General features: G+C 40.7%; 1 protein-coding gene across 2 annotated transcripts in view; it reads left to right on the forward strand.

The window, feature by feature from the left end:
* The window catches only part of angpt2b (angiopoietin 2b), a 215908-nt gene that overhangs the window by 178088 nt on the left and 17693 nt on the right, over positions 1–20127 (forward strand). For both annotated transcript variants that reach the window (XM_048558424.2, XM_048558425.2), the window contains exon 9: positions 14189–14319. In XM_048558424.2, the coding sequence (XP_048414381.1) occupies positions 14189–14319 (131 nt within the window). The remainder of the gene's footprint in view (positions 1–14188; positions 14320–20127) is intronic.

Genomic DNA, 20127 nt, shown 5'->3' on the forward strand with positions numbered 1-20127 from the left:
AGTCCGCCTAGCTGAACTCGTCACCCTCATCCACCTAGCTGAACTCGTCCTCACCCTCAACAACTTCTCTTTTGACTTCTCCCACTTCCTACAGACTAAGGGGGTGGCCATGGGCACCCGCATGGGCCCCAGCTATGCCTGCCTCTTTGTAGGTTACGTGGAACAGTCCCTCTTCCGCACCTACACAGGCCCCAAACCCCACCTCTTCCTCCGGTACATTGATGACTGTATTGGCGCCGCCTCTTGCTCCCCAGAGGAGCTCGAACAGTTCATCCACTTCACCAACACCTTCCACCCCAACCTTCAGTTCACCTGGGCCATCTCCAGCACATCCCTCACCTTCCTGGACCTCTCAGTCTCCATCTCAGGCAACCAGCTTGTAACTGATGTCCATTTCAAGCCCACCGACTCCCACAGCTACCTAGAATACACCTCCTCCCACCCACCCCCCTGCAAAAATTCCATCCTCTATTCCCAATTCCTCCGCCTCCGCCGCATCTGCTCCCACGATAAGACATTCCACTCCCGCACATCCCAGATGTCCAAGTTCTTCCAGGACCGCAACTTTCCCCCCACAGTGATCGAGAACACCCTTGACCACGTCTCCCGCATTTCCCGCAACACATCCCTCACACCCCGCTCCCGCCACAACCGCCCAAAGAGGATCCCCCTCGTTCTCACACACCACCCTACCAACCTCCGGATACCACGCATCATCCTCCGACACTTCCGCCATTTACAATCCGACCCCACTACCCAAGACATTTTTCCATCCCCACCCCTGTCTGCTTTCTGGAGAGACCACTCTCTCTGTGACTCCCTTGTTCGCTCCACACTGCCCTCCAACCCCACCACACCCGGCACCTTCCCCTGCAACCCCAGGAAATGCGACACTTGCCCCCACACCTCCTCCCTCACCCCTATCCCAGGCCCCAAGATGACATTCCACATTAAGCACAGGTTCAGCTGCTCATCTGCCAATGTGGTATACTGCATCCACTGTACCCGGTGTGGCTTCCTCTACATTGGGGAAACCAAGCGGAGGCTTGGAGACCGCTTTGCAGAACACCTCCGCTCAGTTCGCAACAAACAACTGCACCTCCCAGTCGCAAACCATTTCCACTCCCCCTCCCATTCTTTAGATGACATGTCCATCATGGGCCTCCTGCAGTGCCACAATGATGCCACCCGAAGGTTGCAGGAACAGCAACTCATATTCCGCCTGGGAACCCTGCAGCCTAATGGTATCAATGTGGACTTCACCAGTTTCAAAATCTCCCCTTCCCCAACTGCATCCCTAAACCAGCCCAGTTCGTCCCCTCCCCCCACTGCACCACTCAACCAGCCCAGCTCTTCCCCCCCCACCCACTGCATCCCAAAACCAGTCCAACCTGTCTCTGCCTCCCTAACCTGTTCTTCCTCTCACCCATCCCTTCCTCCCACCCCAAGCCGCACCCCCATCTACCTACTAACCTCATCCCACCTCCTTGGCCTGTCCGTCTTCCCTGGACTGACCTATCCCCTCCCTACCTCCCCACGTATACTCTCCTCTCCACCTATCTTCTTTACTCTCCATCTTCGGTCCGCCTCCCCCTCTCTCCCTATTTATTCCAGAGCCCTCACCCCATCCCCCTCTCTGATGAAGGGTCTAGGCCCGAAACGTCAGCTTTTGTGCTCCTGAGATGCTGCTTGGCCTGCTGTGTTCATCCAGCCTCACATTTTATTATCTTATTACTTTGAGAGAAGTAATTATTCCTCATCTCTGTTTTAAATCTGTGACCCACAAGGGGCAATACCCTTCCTTTGCCTACATGATCAAACTCCCTCAACATGTTTTATGCAACAACCAGATCTCATCTTGTTCTTCTAAGCTCCGGAAAGGGTGTGTCAAAATGTTCAGTCTCTCCTTGTAAGACAAGCCTCTCATCTCTAGATTTAAGAGGTTGGAAAGTGTAGGTGCACATTGAGACCTCAGTGTCTTTGTCGATAGGTCACTGAGGGCAAACATGCATAAAAAGTAAACGATTAAGAAGGCTATGACCAATGGTGTGCCAGGAGGATCAGTGTTGGGTCCACTGTAGTTCATCATTTACATAAACAATTTAGATGACAAAATAAGAGGTATCGTTAGTAAATTTGAGAATGACACCAGCATTTTTGATAGAGTGGACAGTGAAGAAGGTTATCAAAGAGTACAACAGGAACTTGATCAACAGGGCCAGTGAGCTGAGGAATGGCAAAAGGAGTTTAACTTAGATACATATGAGGTGTTACATTTTGGTAAGACAAACCAGGGCAGGACTTATATGCAGTTTACGTTAGGGTCCTGGGGAGTGTTGTTGAACAGATGGACCAAGGCGTGCAGGTGCATTATTCCTTGAAAGTAGGGCCAAAGGGAGACAGGGTGGTGAAAAAGGCATTTGGTATGTTTGCCTTCATCGGTCAGAGCACTGAGGGCAAGAGTTAGCATGTCATGTTACGGCTGTACAAGGCATTGCTAAGGCCACATTTGGAGGACCTTGCACAATTCCGTTTACCCTGCAATAAGAAGGATGTTATTAAGCTGGAAAGGAGGCAACAAAGATTTACAATGATGTTACCTAAGACTGGAAGGTTTAAGTTATAAGGATAGATTGGAACATTTTTCCCCGGAGCATAGGAGACTGAGCAGTGACCATATAGAGATCATGAGGAGCAGAGGTAAAATGAAGAGTCAAGATCACTTCTCCAGGATAGGGTGAGATCACAACTAGAGGGCATAAGCTTAAGGTGAGAGGGGAAAGATTCAAAAGGGAACTGAGGGGCAAATTTTTCACGCAGAATGTGTTGCATATATAGAATGAGCTACCAGAGGAGGTGATGAAGGCAGATACAATTACATTATTTAAAAGACATTTGGACAAGTACATGGACAGGAAAGGTTTAGAGGGATTTGGGCCAAATCCAGGCAAAGGATACTAGTTCAGTTCATGAAATCTATTCAACATAGATGATTTGGGCTGAAGGACCTGTTTCTGTGCTGTACAACTTTGTAGCTCTATGGCTGTAATGGAATGTTAGCCTTTTGTGCAAGATCTGAGTGCAAAGTGTTAAAGTCTTGGTTCAATTGTTTTTGAGCTTGTCTAAACCCTACCTGGAGGAATGTGTACATTATAGGTCTCCTTATCTCAGGAAAGGTGTTGTGGCCAGAGAAGAAGTCTAACTTTGGTGGAGGGAAACTATTAGAATTCCTACTAAGAGACAGAATAAATCTGTATTTGGAGAGGCAGGGATTAATCAAGACAGTCGGCATGGTTTTGTTAAAGTAATGTCATGTCTGAGCAGTTTGATTGAATTTTTGAAGTAGTAACTTCAAAAATTACTGGGTAAAAACTAGACTTGGTTACCAAGCTGAGATAATAGGAACTGCAGATGCTGGAGAATCCAAGATAACTTGATGTGGAGTTGGATGAACACAGCAGGCCAAGCAGCATCTTATGGGAAATTTGCTTGGCCTGCTGTATTCATCCAGCTCCACACCTTGTTATCTCAGTTACCAAGCTGTCCAAGTTCCTGCTTGAATATCGAAATAATCTTCACACAACCACAGGGATAGCTCCAGGAAAGTTGCTAGTGGGAAGAAGACTGTGCACCAGATTAAACCTGGTCTTCCTGGGCCTTAGGGGAGAGGGTGAAATGGCATCAGGAATGCTAATATCTGACATGATTCTTCTAAGTGAGGGAGGCAATTTAATTCGGGGGACAATGTACGGTGTCAAAACCATGGAGCAGCCCCACGTGAGTAAGGGACGTACAAAGTTTGGGTAGGAGAAGAACTCCGAACGAGCACGTGGGCCACACGAAAGCTGCAACCTCACAAACGGAACAGGAGTAAAACATACCCAGTCCCTCAGAACATCTGACATTGCTGTCAGAGCCAGTGGGTTCTTCCCTTCCACCGAGCATTGAAGAAACCTCTGGGGATGAGATGGACATGGCAGATGTCGCGGCATTGATGCTGTTACCATCTCAATTTGAGGATGAGTTTCAGGTGAAGCACTCTGGGTGCAAGAGGCAGGCTATGGGCTGGTACACATCGCTCATACCCAAGGATGGGTTAGAGGAACCGACCTGGTGCCAAAATGTGCCAGAAGAAGCTCCAGGAAAAGGAACAAGCCTATGTCCCAGTACTTAGAAAGGGAGACAAATACTGATTGGAACAATATCTGCCAGGATCTCACTCTCAGTGCAGGCTCTGTGCTACCTGGGTCAGTGTTACTCTGCGTGTGTAAATAAACAGTGACTTGGTGACAAGATACAGGCCTTCATGGAGTTATTTCAAAATCCATTTGGGGCTTCATCTCCAGGACCACCATCGATGTCACTATTGACTAAGATGCAAAAATGTAATCTTCAGAAATAATATGGATATGATGATTCTGTTTGATTTCCTGGAGCTCACAAAAACAAAGCCAAGGACATTTGCTTGGACAGACCAATCCTGCTCAATGAATTGCCTACCTTCTTTCTATCTAAATGCAATTATTATAATTGGTACAATGATGCATGGCCTGATTTTTCTCTTCCATTGCTTATATACATTATAAGCACTTTCTGTTTCTAATCTCAAGAGATATAGAGGACACACCAGCTGAAAAATGCCACGATGATAGCTAACTGAGGTAAGAAAATGCAACCCATATATAGACGTATTTGCTGAAATCCCTGTCAGCCGTTAAAACATTTCAATTGATTCTAGACTGTTGGTGATAAGTATTAATTGTAGGGATTGTTGCTTGTTGAATTAGTGAACAGCCCCATTACCCAGTGAGGCAAATGCATGATAACTTATCATGCTTGACTTCTAGCTACAGCAGCTATGTCACCCATAAGGTATTAAAACATTTCTGTGGAACATTTTGAGGCTGCGAGAGCTGAGCTCCAGAAACCCTCAGCAGGAGTGTATTTGGGTACTCCCAAGTGATGCTGGTCTTTATCATTGTGAATCATGCTGTTTAAATTTTACGAACAGAGCCAACTATAAATCCTGATGCGCTGCACTCAGGGCGTTTGTCAAAATGTCAAGCAGCAGATTTTCAAAGAGCGCAACAAAGAAACATTGGGAATGAAAAGTTGTGTGGAATCTGCTGTGGGTTTTTCAGATTACTTGGTCAACTTTCCCATGGTTTTGAGCAGCTCTGGGTTTCAACTTTCAGCTTATTGTCAAAACACTTCCAAGATATAGTAATCTCCTTGGCCTATGCCATGTATGTGTAAGCCAAGTAATATAAGCCAATGAAACATATGTCAGAATATATTTTCGGTTCGTTCCCTTTTGTCCTTTTCTCCTGTTTTTCTCAAACAGAACATCAACCTGTGTGAAACAAAACTAAAATTTAAGTTTCAATGTGCCTTATTGTGGAGGTAGATTGCACATTACATTTTGAGTGCCATTTTAAATTTATCTTGGCATTTTTCTGAGACTGATTTATAGTTCAAAACTTTTGTGATGTTATAAAAGTTGTTAGGAGCCCTGGAAAGCATTTCCCAGTTGGCTTTATACAATTGGGCTTAACAGTTAAGGTGTAGGGAATGAAACCTTCAACAGGTCTAGAGTGGAATCCAGAAGAACAGATGTGCTAATTTTCAAAAGAAACAAAGGCTCTGGGAACCACATCTCAATATAAAAATCTCGTGTGTTTAACTATGCTTCATCGAGCAGCATCATCCCAATAGCCAACAATGCTACCAGGAGATGCTGATTTTTAGTTGGGGAACTAACTGATGACCTTGCCTGAGAGGAAGATCAGATAAATTGTTACAAAAATGCACTCAGCCTCTATTTAAATATACTTGAAGAGTTGGTTGCAATTAATTTGTTAAAGCTTAGTTAACTAATGTGTTTCTGATATGCTCTAATAGTGCACTCAACAGGGTCGGAATAAATATTTTGTGTTGTGCTGACTTATCACCAGGTGGAGACCAGAGAATAGCTTTTCACTTCAATGCAGTTTTTTGGGTTGGGGATTTATAAAAGTCATAACATGCAATTGATGAGATTAAATAGGCAATGAAAGTTTCGTGGGATTGATTGCAAATCAGTAATCTACAAAGCAGAAATCTCATTAAAGACATCACATGCAATATATTTGAGATAACCTTGAAATTGCTGTAAAGATCAGTCTTTATAATGAATTTCATCTAATTCAGGGATTGTTTAATTCAGTCTTTGTGTCTACTTTGATGTATAGGGAGATCCACATTGTAGGATTAACAAATGTGAGGTGATAATCATCAGTTTTATCTAGTGACCATTCTTGATTTTTTATCTTCTACCAATAGATGTAATTGTGTTGTGGTAAGAAATTCCATGACATAGTTAAACTACCCAGGTATTGCAAAAAAAGCATGTTAGATAATATCAGGGAAGTCACTTTTTTTTGCCAAAGTAATTAAATATTTACTCACTACAGAACATTTTTCTAATTTCCCTGAAGGTACTTATTTTGGTTTTGATACTTTGGGTTTGCTTTTCCCTGACTTACTTGTAATCCTCTGTCTAACTTTAGATCAGACTTTCATTTGGAAAGAAGTTATGTATGATAGCATAATGTTATCTTACTCGACTAGCAATGCTTTGGAATGTGCAGTTCCCACCATGACAACTGGGAAATTAAATGCTGATTCATCAAACAAATTTGGAATTAAAAAAAACTACTATCAATAATGGTAACAGTAAAACTATTGGATTATTGTTCTTTCTTTTAAAGAAAGATGCATCTGATTCACTTTCAGGGATGCCATTTTAGGGAGGAAATCTGCTGTCCTTCCCTGTTCTGAAATATTTAGTTAACCCCAGAGCCACATCAACATGACTAATAACTAGATTTTGATTTTGAGTCACAGTGGTGGATTATTAACTCAGTTTCTTACTGCATATGCTGCCAGATTTGCTGTGTACTTCCAACATATTCTGATTTTCTTGGAGACTTCCACGGCCTGCAATATTTTGTTTTTGTGTTAATAGTTGATTCTTAACTATTCTCTGGAATGGACTATTAATCATTTCCATCTAGATGGTGACTCTCAAATTTCTCAAAGGCAGTTATGTATAAGCAATAATTAGTGGCCAGAACAGTAAGATCTAGATCCCATGAATGAAACAATGAAGAAAACGTGTTTCAGGACCTCAGTTTGATTCATGTACTTCATGTCTCACCAGTGTCTGCAAATCCCTTCTTTTTGACCAAAATCACAGACTCACTATCTCAGTTATCAAGATATTTCAGAGCCTAATACTTTGGCACTGTTGAAGTAGAAGTGTATAATGATGATTAAAAGTTGTACGTTGTTCACTATGAGTCTGTAACAATGATATCTGTTGTAGTGATTTGTGAACGCAATTAAATTTTATGAATTTGCAGTGACAAGAGAATATACAGGCATGTTTGATTTCATTTAAATTATGTTTCATTTATTTTCCGAATCTATGTTGCCCCATCTACAACTGAGGCCTTTAAACACATTCCTTGCCTGATTGTTCTCTTTTCAATCCTTCCCTTGCACTTCATGAGCTGAAAGAAGGGACAGTGTATTCTCAAGTCAACTATTTTAGCTTGTATTGAGTTATGAGTTATAGTCATAGAGTCATAGTCACAGAATTATCACAGCATAGAAAATAGGCACTTCAGCCTGGTTTGGACAATGGATTAGGTTCCTCTTTGCCCTTGATATCTTTTCAGTTCTAAGATAAAATAGTAAAGTCTTTGGTTATCTTCAAATATTCCATCAGGCCTGATGCTTCATCGATATCTGATATTCATTCATATTAAGGGTAAATGATAAATCTTAGAATAGCAAGTTGGATTCAAACTTGAGTTGCCTCAATGGTCATTCATTATTGTAGTATTATGGGTTTTCGTGAGCACTCCAATTTTACCTTGAGCAAAAACTTTAAATAAGAGTAGAAATAGGGACATTACATTTAAGCCTGTTCGAAAGAAAGTTGCAAACCCCTTCACATCACTCTAGTAGCATCATCATTAGTGTGTTCATAAATATGCCTATGGAAAATGGCAATAAATGTTGCATCTGTTTCCCACTTGGTGATACATTATATCTATTCAATATGTTTTTTCACATGATAAATTAAAACACACAATTTGTTGGGTGGTAATGCATAATATGGGCAAGTAGGACAAAAATAATTCAGACCCATTTGGAGAAAGATGTTTTGTCATTAAATTAGAGTCTGTCTAAAAACAGTAATTTACTGCCTTTCAGACATTCTGATAGGTCAGTAATTCCAAAGTTTAAAAATAGTGGTGTGCGAATGTTATTTTATTATTAAGAGAATAGAAAGGTGTTTGGACAGTTCAGAAGAATATTACTATGGTGGTGCAGTGGAGGGGAAGAAATTTTAAATACAAAAGAGGCAGGTTTGTGAAGGTAGGGGATTAAAGATTTGAAAGTCATGTTGTTCCACAAACCACTCATTTCTGACTTTATCTGAATTCGGAAGGTGGGAAGGAACTAATCTAGTCAAAGCAAATACATTAGTAGTTTGTGATAAAGCAATCATGACTCTTAATATTACCAACAATTCCAACTTTCTCCACTGGATGTTTTGAGATTGAGGAACAACATAGCTCCACTGTGGCAAGGACTTAGTAAATCAGGGAGTTACATGCCTTTTCATCTCCTTCTTGGATCCTGGGCACCGGTCAGCGTTGTGCAACCCCACCAATTTTCCCCACAGTATCCCTGATTCCACCACCACATGTCCAACACCACATGAGCCTGCAGAGTGGCTTAGTGGTTTGCACTGTCACTTCACAGCACCAGGGACCTATGTTCAATTCCACCCTCAGGCAACTGTCTGTGTGGTGTTACACAGGCGTGGATTTACTCCAGTACTTTGGCTTCCTCCCACAGTCCACAGACTTGCAGGCTAGGGTGGGTTGGCCATGCTACATTGCCCATAGTGCCCAGGGATTTGTAGGTTAGTTGGATTAGCCATGGGGAATACAGGGTTATTGGGATTGAGTGTGGATGGGATGCTCTTTGCAGGGTTGATGTGGACTCACTAGGCGGAATGGTCTACTTCTTCACAGTAGGGATTCAATGATTCTATATCCCTGATGTGCACCCAAGTATCCAAATCCAGTTTCTATAATTCAGGGATCATCAGCCCACTGCACTCATCCCACTTGCACCTTCACAACACCACCACTGACTTTACTGTCAACCCAAACCCAAACCCTTGGAATGATCCACCGTCTTCCACTCTTGTGGGACTTGCATCTCTTTTCTACCACATTCCCCTACTCCCATCCCCGCCAAAGATCCACAACCCTCCCTTCCACATTCTCCAACAACATAGTCTCATCCTATTGCTTTCACCATCCCAGATCCCCCTCTAACTGGAAGCAAAATGAAAAAAATTGGCTAGCTTCCAGGCAGGAAACCAATCAATGACACCAATTTCTGTTTGGGAATTGTGAATGGACCTGCTATTTCAAGAGCTTTTTCTAGAAAGAGGGTACCAAATTTGAAGAGCACTTTGAATAAAGAGGTTATGCTGGATTTCATAGTTCCCTATTGTGGGGGAGCACATGAAATATTTTGATGGCAAGCCCACCTCTTCCCTACTCATCAACCTAAACCTTGCCCCTTTTGTATTAAGGGATAAATATGGTGCGCAGTAGGCCTACAGCCTTAGTTCTCGTGAGGCCCTTAAGAAACCAAGTATTGCCTATTTGATGGCCTACTCTTTTTCTTTCTACACCTCTCTTTCTGTGATACAATGTCCACCAAAGCCCCTTGGTGATGTGCCCCTCAGCATCTGAAGGCCATTTCCCTCACCAACCTCGCAACCTCTCTGGCCTTACACATTGTGCCTCCAGAAATCCTTGAGTTCCAGCGTCCCATCCCATGCGTGCCCCACTATCTTCTCTGATCCCTTTGCATCCCACACCCTGGAGGCCATTGCTCATGGTATCCTATTTCTGGGAAATGTTTGAAGTCCGAGCAGAACGCAACATTTTGTTATGGGGACTGTTAAAACAATCAGATTTCCCTGGCAGGTCTCAACAGCAGGATTGCCTGTTACTGAGAAGTGCAAGTTTGACATCTCCTCTCTTCCCGTGGGTGGTGTGCAAGGCCTTTTTTATACGCAGTCGGTTCGGGTCTGAATTTTCTTCAGGGACATTGAGTATCGTTCCTGGGATCATTTTCAATTGTTCTGGTGATCTGCATTGTGTCCCATTTAAGACTATGGTACATTTGTATTCCTAGAAGTAAACACAGTAATTCAGATATAGTCTGCCTAGTTTTATATGAGTAGGCTATCATTTATTTGCATTCCAGTCCTCTAGAGGTAAAGACCAACACTCCAGTAGCCTTATAAATTAATTTTGTGCTTGCCTACTAGCTTTTAATGATTTCATGCAAGTCTCTAAATCTCCCTGCTCCCAGCTTTTGTCATTTAGAGACTCTATTGATCTGTCGCGGACACAAAGTAGATTACCTCACATTAAGTTCATTCTGCTACATATTTCATATCATATCCTTCAAAGATGACTTATTGGCTTAGCAACTTATTTCTGCATCATTTGTTTTGGTTGCCGCTTTCTCACTCATTGGATATATTAAAAATTACAGGTTCAAAGCTCGTTCATGCAGCACTGCTTTCTTCATGCTATCAATGGAGAAACCCATGTGGGATGTTCACACTTTATTAGCCTGTGGTGCTGTCAACTCATGGGAAGGCTTATGTAATCTGTAAAGCACAGCTTTGAAGTGGTGCTATGTGAACAACATTTACATAAAAGTTGATTAAAATAAACCTGGCAGCTGTTCTGAACACTTAGATTGATCAATTCCATTTGGCAGGCCTTTGGTTGACTGTACAAATCAAACAGCAACTACTTCCTGAGCTCATCTATCATTTGATGGCTATCCTTACTTGAATCATTAACCTGAATAAGAACAATAGAGTTCCCAATGCCATTTCCTGGGGAATATCTTTTTTCCCCTCCTGAACTGAACATTGGCCTCATAATTTCCTCCTAGTCTTCAAATGATGTCTTATTTTCTTCTAAGCTTTACATTCAAATTCCATTATTCTAATGTCGAGCTTTTCAGTGCAGCATTGTGACAAAATGTTTAGGCTATGTTTTATTCCTTTACAGAGCATACTGTTGATCTTTTTAGGACCATTCTTCATCATTCTAGATACTCAGTGGTTTGCTTTTAAAAGGAATTCATTTGGTCTCAACTGATGTTACTAAGTTATGTGGAACTAACTACTAAGAGCCGCATGGTATCTCTCTAACTTAAATGTACTGTATAAATTTTAGTTTCCATAGTCATTCTCTGTTTAAGGGTCTTTTTTTTAAAATTCACTTACAATTACCATCCATGATATCTTTTTATTCCTGTGTCTCTGAGGCATTGGGTCATGAAGCAATCATGCAGTAATTTATTAATTTTAAAATCACTTGGGCATTCACAATTTGTATTAGCTTGGCATAAATTCCCTATTAAATTTCAGCAATTGATTAGGATACACATTGGTTATTTCACCGTAAGTGGATGGTTTTCCTCTTCAGCTAGGATGAACACCAATGATTTCTTGCTATGAATTTTTAAAAGCACAACAGTAATACCTTGGTTAACTTCTCATGTGCCATAATTTTGCTTAACCTTCTGGATGTTTCTTTCATTTAGAAGTACATCTTCCTCTTTCCTTTTGTTCTATTTTTTTCTTGAGCATGCTAGATACCTTCCATCCTGTCTTAAACATCCAGATTTTCTAGTGATTATGAAAGTGACACTATCATCGTGCACCACTGAAACTGATAGATATTTATGGAGTCCACATGTGTACAGAATAACATGACAATTCAGGAATGGTTTACAGTGGGTCCAACTTTCTCTGGTAGAAATGCTGTTGACATCACAACCTCCAAAATGTAATGATTGTATGTAATAATCAAATTATAGAATGAGGGAAACTTGCAGTTAATTCATATACCTGTCTCTGAAAACATTGAAGAGGTCACAAATTATTGAGAGAGATATAACTTGCTTTCTTTTAACAGCACACTAACATCAGAATTATTACCAATCACCTTCAGTGTCCTTGAAAGGATAACTTACATGTGGAGTATCAAATTTTTCCATTATAACACCAAAATATTGTAGGAAAAAAATTTTTTGCTTCTTTTTGAACACCTTTTTTTATTATTTATTACACTCCCTAAATTGTAAGCAAATGAATTTAGTGCTATTAGCTTTAGTTCTATTTGTAAGAATATTTCAGATTGATTGACTATTTACCCTGTTTCAAGCAGCTGATGTCTGTAGATTCCTGTCTTTTGAAACCAGATTAAAAGTAGCATTGGGAAAAAGGAAATCCTCACCACTGAGATCATTAAATCTTTTTGGAGAATGTTATGACTCTGGCAGAAGGAGTACACTGGACAACTCCACAGCTGTACCAAATGTGTATATGCCTTATTCAATCATCAAAAATGATTACTTTTCCCTTTTTATTTCTGTTAACTAAAACAAAAGAGGATTTCATCAATCATTTAAATATACTAAATATAACATGTCTGTTACAGGCAAACCTATCCCTCAAACAAGTGATAGACTGATTATCAAGTCAGCTACAATGTGAGTTAATCTATATCTGCCTAATTCCACACACACACACACACACACACACACACACACACACACACACACACACACACACACACACATGCGCACACTTACTCACTCACTCACTCTCTGGATTAATAGTCTGCGAAAATACTATTAGGCCAATTGCTATCCCCGAATTTTCTTTAATACTGAAATGTATTCATTTCTCAGCTGTTTCTTATTTCCTTAACAAATTCTTTTTGTATCATTGGTTAAGAAGATATGTTGTTGGTCTCCAAAGGCCTATTGCTTTTAAATCTACATCCACTTGGAAAATAAATGAAAAACTGAACATAGATGAAACAATGAGGGTGGCATGGTGGTTTGGTTGTTGCTTCACAGAGCCAGGGATGAAGGTTCAATTCCAACGTCGGGTGACTACCTTTGTAGAGTTTGCATATTCTCCTCATGTCTGTGTGAGTTTCCTCCAGGTTCTCTGGTTTCTCCCACAGCCCAAAGATGCAGGCGAGGTGGATTAGTGATGTGAAATGCAAGGCTACAGGGAATGGGTGGGGGAGGTGGTGTGGTTGGGTAGGATGCCCTTCAGAATGTCAGTGTGGACTTGGTGGGCCTAATAGCCTGCTTCCACACTGTAGGGATAATATGATTCTATCTAACAGGGCACATTTTAGCAGAATTTAGACAACTAATTCAAACAATATTTCCATGCAAAGAATGTTCATTCAGTTAGGTAAACTTTCTGGACCAAAATAATAAATACTGGTCTAACGGAACCCATGTGCAGAACTCTAGAGCTAGCCTTCACCATTTGTTTAGAAATATACCTTCGTAGTGTATCATTTTTGTTAAGTGTGATATATTTTTGTAAAACATTTATATTCAAGTGAAGGTTTGAAATATTTGACACCTCATCATTAACATGATGTTCCCTGCCTAATGCTTGAATAGTCCACAGTCTGCTGCAACATGTATGAAATAACTGTACAGATAAAACAACTTGTTCTACATCAGTCATTATGTTGGAAACAAAAATAAACTAATAACTGGTTAGAAGTGCAAATTATTCATTTTCTGGCCCAGAGATGTTGAATGTTAATCATTAACACTTCGCACTTTGCTCAAAACAGTGCTTGCTCTAGTTATTAGACTGGATTTTCTATAAATACAGTGAATAATTAATGTGCAAACAAAGAAAATCATAGGGTGGATAAGTGTGAAATACTAAATCAACACATATCAAACAGCTACTGATGGTAATTCACAATTCATTATGGAAGATTTTCATATTAGTAACACTGTGCATTGTTCAGGTGTCATGATTATTGCAGTGAAATCTGTGGCAATTATTAATTAATTGCAGTCACAGAGATGTTAAATATGCATAAATTGCAAATTTATTTTGGCTAGATCATATTAATAAATCGCTGTTTACTTCAGCTATTTAACAGCAAATGCCGAAAGAAGCTTGTTTTGTTGAGCTGAGGAAAAGTCTGGCAATAGGAAGCATTGTCTCAATTTTTTTCTGTTTATCTCATAGGCTCCACATAAAGGGTTACAGTGGAACAGCCGGGAGAACCAGCAGCCTCAGCCCCTCTGGTACAAAATTTAGCACCAAGGATGCTGACAATGATGAATGTGGCTGTAAATGCTCCCAGATGGCATCTGGAGGTAAGACAGAAGAAGTTCATTCTCCAAGCTATCTGTTGGTTGTACTGGGAAACTGCTTTCAAAACAGGACAGTATCATCAGTGTGACCTCTTGTTAGAAAGCAGAAGAGACTAAGAATGTTTCCGTAGCAACATCCAGAAACCAGAATGCAAAATCAGTGGTGAAATAAGAAACATTTTCTCTTGCCTCCATAATGATTGTGGCAAAGCATTTTCCAATTTTTTGTTTTATGCTAATCAAAATGAAAAATGGAAAAGATTGATTTGTATTGATAACTCTTGCCAAGAAATTCTTATCCAGATTGGGTACAACTTAAGCCAAGACTTAAGACTTCCAGCATTATTTTCTAGTAGAGGCAGTGTTGCTGCAACCCAGCAGTTGTCTTTCAAAATGAAATGATGGCCCCATTTTCCACAAAATCCCTTATTAACTCACTCTGATATTTACACATTCTGCTGCAAATTTGTGCCCAGCAATGTATAAATGGTTAAAGTTACATTACTGAGTATATTACATCTGTCTTTTTTAAAGAGAGAAGGCTGCTAACGTTACACCAAAGGAGGTGGTAATAGGGAAATTGGATCGGATAATAACAAAAAAAAGAGACATTTGAAAATTTGGTGATGCTCAAAATAGAAAGGCCACCATCCCACTCCATGGAAATATGCCCTCCCCATCCCGAAATACAGTGTAATAAAAACTGAAAGAACTGCAGCTGCTGTAAATCAGGGACAAAATCATAAGTTGCTGGAAAAGCTTGGCAGCGTGTGGCAGGATTTGTGAAAAAAAATCAGAGTTAACATTTCGGGTCCGGTGACCTATCCTCAGAATGATCTGAGGACCCGAAAAGGTTAATTCTGACTTTTTCTTCACAGACCTGCTGAGCTTTTCCAAACTGAGCTTCTTAGGCCCAGGAAAACTCAGCCAATAAATTACACACAGAGATTTATTTTAGTAGCAGGAATGAACAGTAGAAATATAAATAAAATGAAACAATTTTAGAAAAGGCTCAGGAATAGAAAGACCTGGGGGTGTATGTACATGATTCTTTGAAGGAGGAGTTGGTAAATCAAAGAAACTGCGTTGGTGGATTCTTGACATGATAATTAGAAGCACGTTTCATGAAAGCAGGGAAATTATGCTCAGCATTTATAAAACACTGGTCCTGTCCTAGCTGCAATATTATGGCAAATTCTGGGCATCACATTCGAGGAAAGAATGCTAACGCATGAGAGAGGGTGCAGAGGAGGTTTATAGAATGGTAACAGGGACGAAAGTCTTCACTTACATGGAGAGACTCTGAGAGAGATTGTTGTTATGAGCATACACACTCAAATAAGAAACAGGAGCAGGAGTAGACCACTTAGCTCTTCGAGTCTGCTTTACTATTCGGTAAAATCGTAGCTGATCTGATGGTGCTATGAATTTCACATTCCCATTGGCCCCCAATAACTTTTGAATCCCTTGCCTAACAAGGATCTATCTCACTCTGACTTAAAAATATTTAATGATTTTGCTTCTCTCTGTGACAGAGTTCCAAAGTCGGACAGCCCTCTGAGAGAGAAAAAATGCTCTCCTCATCACTGTCGTAAAAGGACAAGACCTAATTTAAAATAACACCCAACAGTCCTGGACTGATTTAAAATCAGAAATATCCTTTCTCAATCATCTTATTAATTAGATTTTCAGGATCAAATATACTTCAATCCTTATACATGTTATCCCTCAACTTTCTAAACGCTAATGGAAGCCCAGCTTGACCCACCTAACTTCATAAGACAACCAACTCATCCTAGGTATCAATCTCATATATCTTTAATTTGAAAATACTGTGCCATTACCATTCAGTTCTAGAGGTGAAAGGATAGTGTTCTCTTCAATACTCTCTGTCTGCCTCTCAGAGGGTCCACACACATTTACGCACAGAAGGATTGACTTGGAAGTCATGTCAGGCACAGCTTCAGAATTCCTCACAGCTCAGGAAAAATTAGAGGGAATGTAGGTTCTCATGCACTTTGTTTGAAATTGAGATAAGTACGATTTGATCCTGCACTTAAATTTTAGCAGTTTGACAGTTTGTCAGGTATTAATTCACATTGGATTGGATGTACACTTTATTCCACTTCACTATCTCTGGCAGGAAAGAATGAATCACAAGCCCTAAAATATGTTCTCACTGTTTTAATTTTACACAATAACAGAATTCTGTAAATTCTTGCCTGAAAAATAATAAACATACTGTGGAGCTAGAATTTCCCAAAGATAAACTTCTTCAAACCATGTATTGCTGAATTAGCTGTTGCAATATCATCTTCAATAATTGTTCAGTGCAGACCTAACTGCGTGCCAATGATATCAAGCTGAATCAGCCACTATAAGCGCAGAACTAATACTAATTGTGACTCATAAGGTTTTTGCTATTAAAGGATGAAGCAAAGCCAAAGTGAATTTGAAAGGGTTCTTCAGATTCAAATGGCTTATGTTTCATCATCAATCTTCTTAACCATTTTTGCTTTGGATAGTTTTGACTTGAGTGCAACCTTTCCTCGCCCCCTTTTCAATCAGGCCTTCTGGTGTGAACTCTATCTTTATTCCAAGTCAATAGGGCATGTCTGTTGGACAACTGGCTTCACTGTTCAGTGCAGAATGGACCATCTTGAGCATAATCAGGCCTCAAGCATTATTGCCCTTCCTGGCTAAAATCACCCACTCCTCAAATCACCTTTGGAGATCAGTGAAAATCATCAATTTCTTTTGTTGCTACCACTTAATTACTTCAGGGTTAACCAAATTGTTCACAATCTGAGGTTTCTAACACTACATATTCTCCATGCCTGGCACAGATACATTCCATCTCTGTAATATCAAATAATTCTCTCTTTCTGTCAGTCTCGATGACAGTGAAACACTCACCCATTCTCTTCTCACCACCAGCATCAATTATTTCATTGATTTTTCTGGCAAATTTTCATCTCGACTGCCTGGAAATGTCAATACTTTGAAAGCATTACTGTCTGTGTCCTATCTCTCGTCAGGTCTGGCTCACTGTTCATTCCTATCTTCTCCAGCATGTATTTACTCCTAGTGCTCCAATGTTAAACTCTCAAGTCCATGTTTAAACCATTCATGATCTCCCTCCTCCCTTGCTGAATGTAAGGTCTTTCAGACTTATAAACCTACAGCATCACAGTACTTATATCTTTCTAATATTGACGTCTCAGGCATCAACTCCCTGGCATACATTTCTCAAACAACAAAGCCTTCAGTTGTTGTGGCTCCATGCAATGGAATTCTTCCATAACTCCCTTCCCTCTGCACCCTCTCTTCTTTTGAGATCCTCCTGAAAACTGGCCCTTCACCAAAGGTTACATCATTCCTTCAAATAGTTCCATTATTAGCTTATCATCTATTTTTCAGCAGCACTTTGGATACTTGTGTGCTTGAAAGGCACTTTTATATCATGCAGGTATTTGTTATACTTTTTTATATCCTTGAACTTCTCAACCAGGTTATTGTCCCACAGTTAATCCAGGAAATGAAATTATTCCTTTTATTATTATTTATTCATGGGATATGAGCAATCTGACTAAGTTATTGCCATTTCTCTAATGGCTCTGGAGAAGGTTGTGGCAAGCTGCCTTCTTGAACCAGTGTAAGTGAATCCTCAGTGCTGCTAGAGAGGGCATTGAAGAGTCTTGAACCAGTGACATTGAAGGAGCGGTGATACATTTCCAAGGAAGGAGAATGTGTGTCTCGGAGGCAAACATGCAGGCAATGTTCCCTTAATTTTCATTATGGTTGCATGGGTCTCTGAGGCCCCTGTGTGACAGCGGCTTCCAAAAATGGCCGTCAATGTTGCAACCAGAATGCCAGCACTGATCGTCATGTGCAGAACATTAGCTAGGAAGCTGTTTGCAGGCAGTCGTCTTCCCATACATCAGCTGCCATTGGGATTCTAGGTGTTAGAAGATACGAGTTTGGAAGGTGCTTTCGGAACAGCCTTGGTGAGCAAGTGCAGTGCACCTAATGGATGTACTCACTGCTCCCACTGTGCATCTGTGGTCAATAGACTGAATGTGGAAGTGGTGGGATGGGATGCCAATTTAGCTATATGATTTGCCCTGCAAGATGTTGAGGTTCCTGAGTGTTGTTAGACCTGCATAGAAAATGCACCCAGAAAAGTGTCTTGTGGATGGTAGACAGGAGTTAGGTGTTATGACCTGCTGTTGTAATCACTGTATTTGCCATGTGCTTCATGGATTGCATCATTTCAAAGACCCTTAGCTATGTACATGAATAGGAAAGGTTTGGAGGGATCCAGGCCTGGAGCGGGATTATGGGACTAGGTTAGTTTGGGATTATGTTCAGCATGGACTAGTTGGACTTTTTGTGCTGTATGACTCCATGACCCAGTTTCATATTTCCAGTGCAACACACTTATGAATACCATGCCTAAAACACACATAAAAAACCCCACAGGTGCTGAAAATTCAAGAGAAATATAGAAATTGCTAGAGAAACTCAGCCGATCTAGTGGCACCTGTGGAGAGAAAGCAGAGTTAACATTTTGGCACCACTGGAGCAGAACATTAACTCGGTTTTCTCTGCATAGATGCTGCCAGGCCTGCTGAGTTTCTCTCGCAACTTCTGTTTTTGTTATGTATTCCATATCATTAGCAGTGTAACAAAGTGTTTTCTGGTACTGCAAAAGTCTTTTCCAGTCAGTTCTTTTGATTTGGCCCTTATTTTTTCTTCCAATTTGATGCCAACTTAGCTCCCCCCTGCATTCCTATACATCCTGGTACCATCTCAAGAATGATGTGGAGGTGCCGGTATTGGACTGGCATGGACAAGATCAGAAATCACATGACACCAGGTTATAGTCATACAGGAGCAAAAACAGAAGTTGCTGGAAAAGGTCAGCAGGTCTGGCAGCACCTGTGAAGGAAAAAAACTGAGTTAAAGTTTCAGGGCCAGTGACTGTTCCTCAGGACTCAGGTCACCAGACTCAAAACATTAACTCTGTTTTTCTCCTCACAGATGCTGCCACACCTGCTGGGCTTTTCCAGCAACTCCATTTTTTTTTCCTGATTTACAGCATCCGCAGTACTTTTAGCTTTTTATACAGTCCAACATGAGCCGTGTGATTTTTGACCTTGTCTTAAGAATGCCTGTAAACATTCGATCACAAGAACCTAACATCAAAAGAAATAGGGCCAATGCAAAACCATTTTCCCACTAACCCTAACCCTTCACAGAGCATGTGTCACTGTTAATAAGGTCATAGCTGATTTGATTAACATCACTTTTTCTCCCCCGGGTGCCCCCCTTCGTCCTTAACTTCCCTTTTATTGATCCTTAATGACAGATATTCTACCCAATCACCTCCAAGAATATGAACTGAATGAACCAAAACTGGAATTTCTTCCATGTTTCAGTTCGCTCCATTACTTATAAGCTCACGATTCTTAACTTTGCTCTTGCAATATTCATGCCATTATTTTGTCAGTATTGATGTAAAATTTATGAATCTAAATTTCACTTTATTGAATTTTGGATACCATGTAAGCTTCTTCCGAACTGGATAGAACTAGCAGAGTGTTCAATGACTTCTTGATGCCCATAAGCTCTTCATAAATTTCAACCTACATCTGTCTTTGCAATGTGGGATGGGTGTCATTAAGTCTAGGGACTTGTTCACTTTTAGTGCTTTTGTGTCTAATGAGAAGCTCTGTGGATGTTAAAATACAAAAGTGTTTTCTACCTCCACCTCTCCCCCCCCCACCCCTCACCAACTGATGGAATGCA

This window comes from Stegostoma tigrinum, chromosome 24, assembly GCF_030684315.1.
Source record: "Stegostoma tigrinum isolate sSteTig4 chromosome 24, sSteTig4.hap1, whole genome shotgun sequence".
In the NCBI taxonomy this organism is placed as follows: Eukaryota; Metazoa; Chordata; class Chondrichthyes; order Orectolobiformes; family Stegostomatidae; genus Stegostoma; species Stegostoma tigrinum.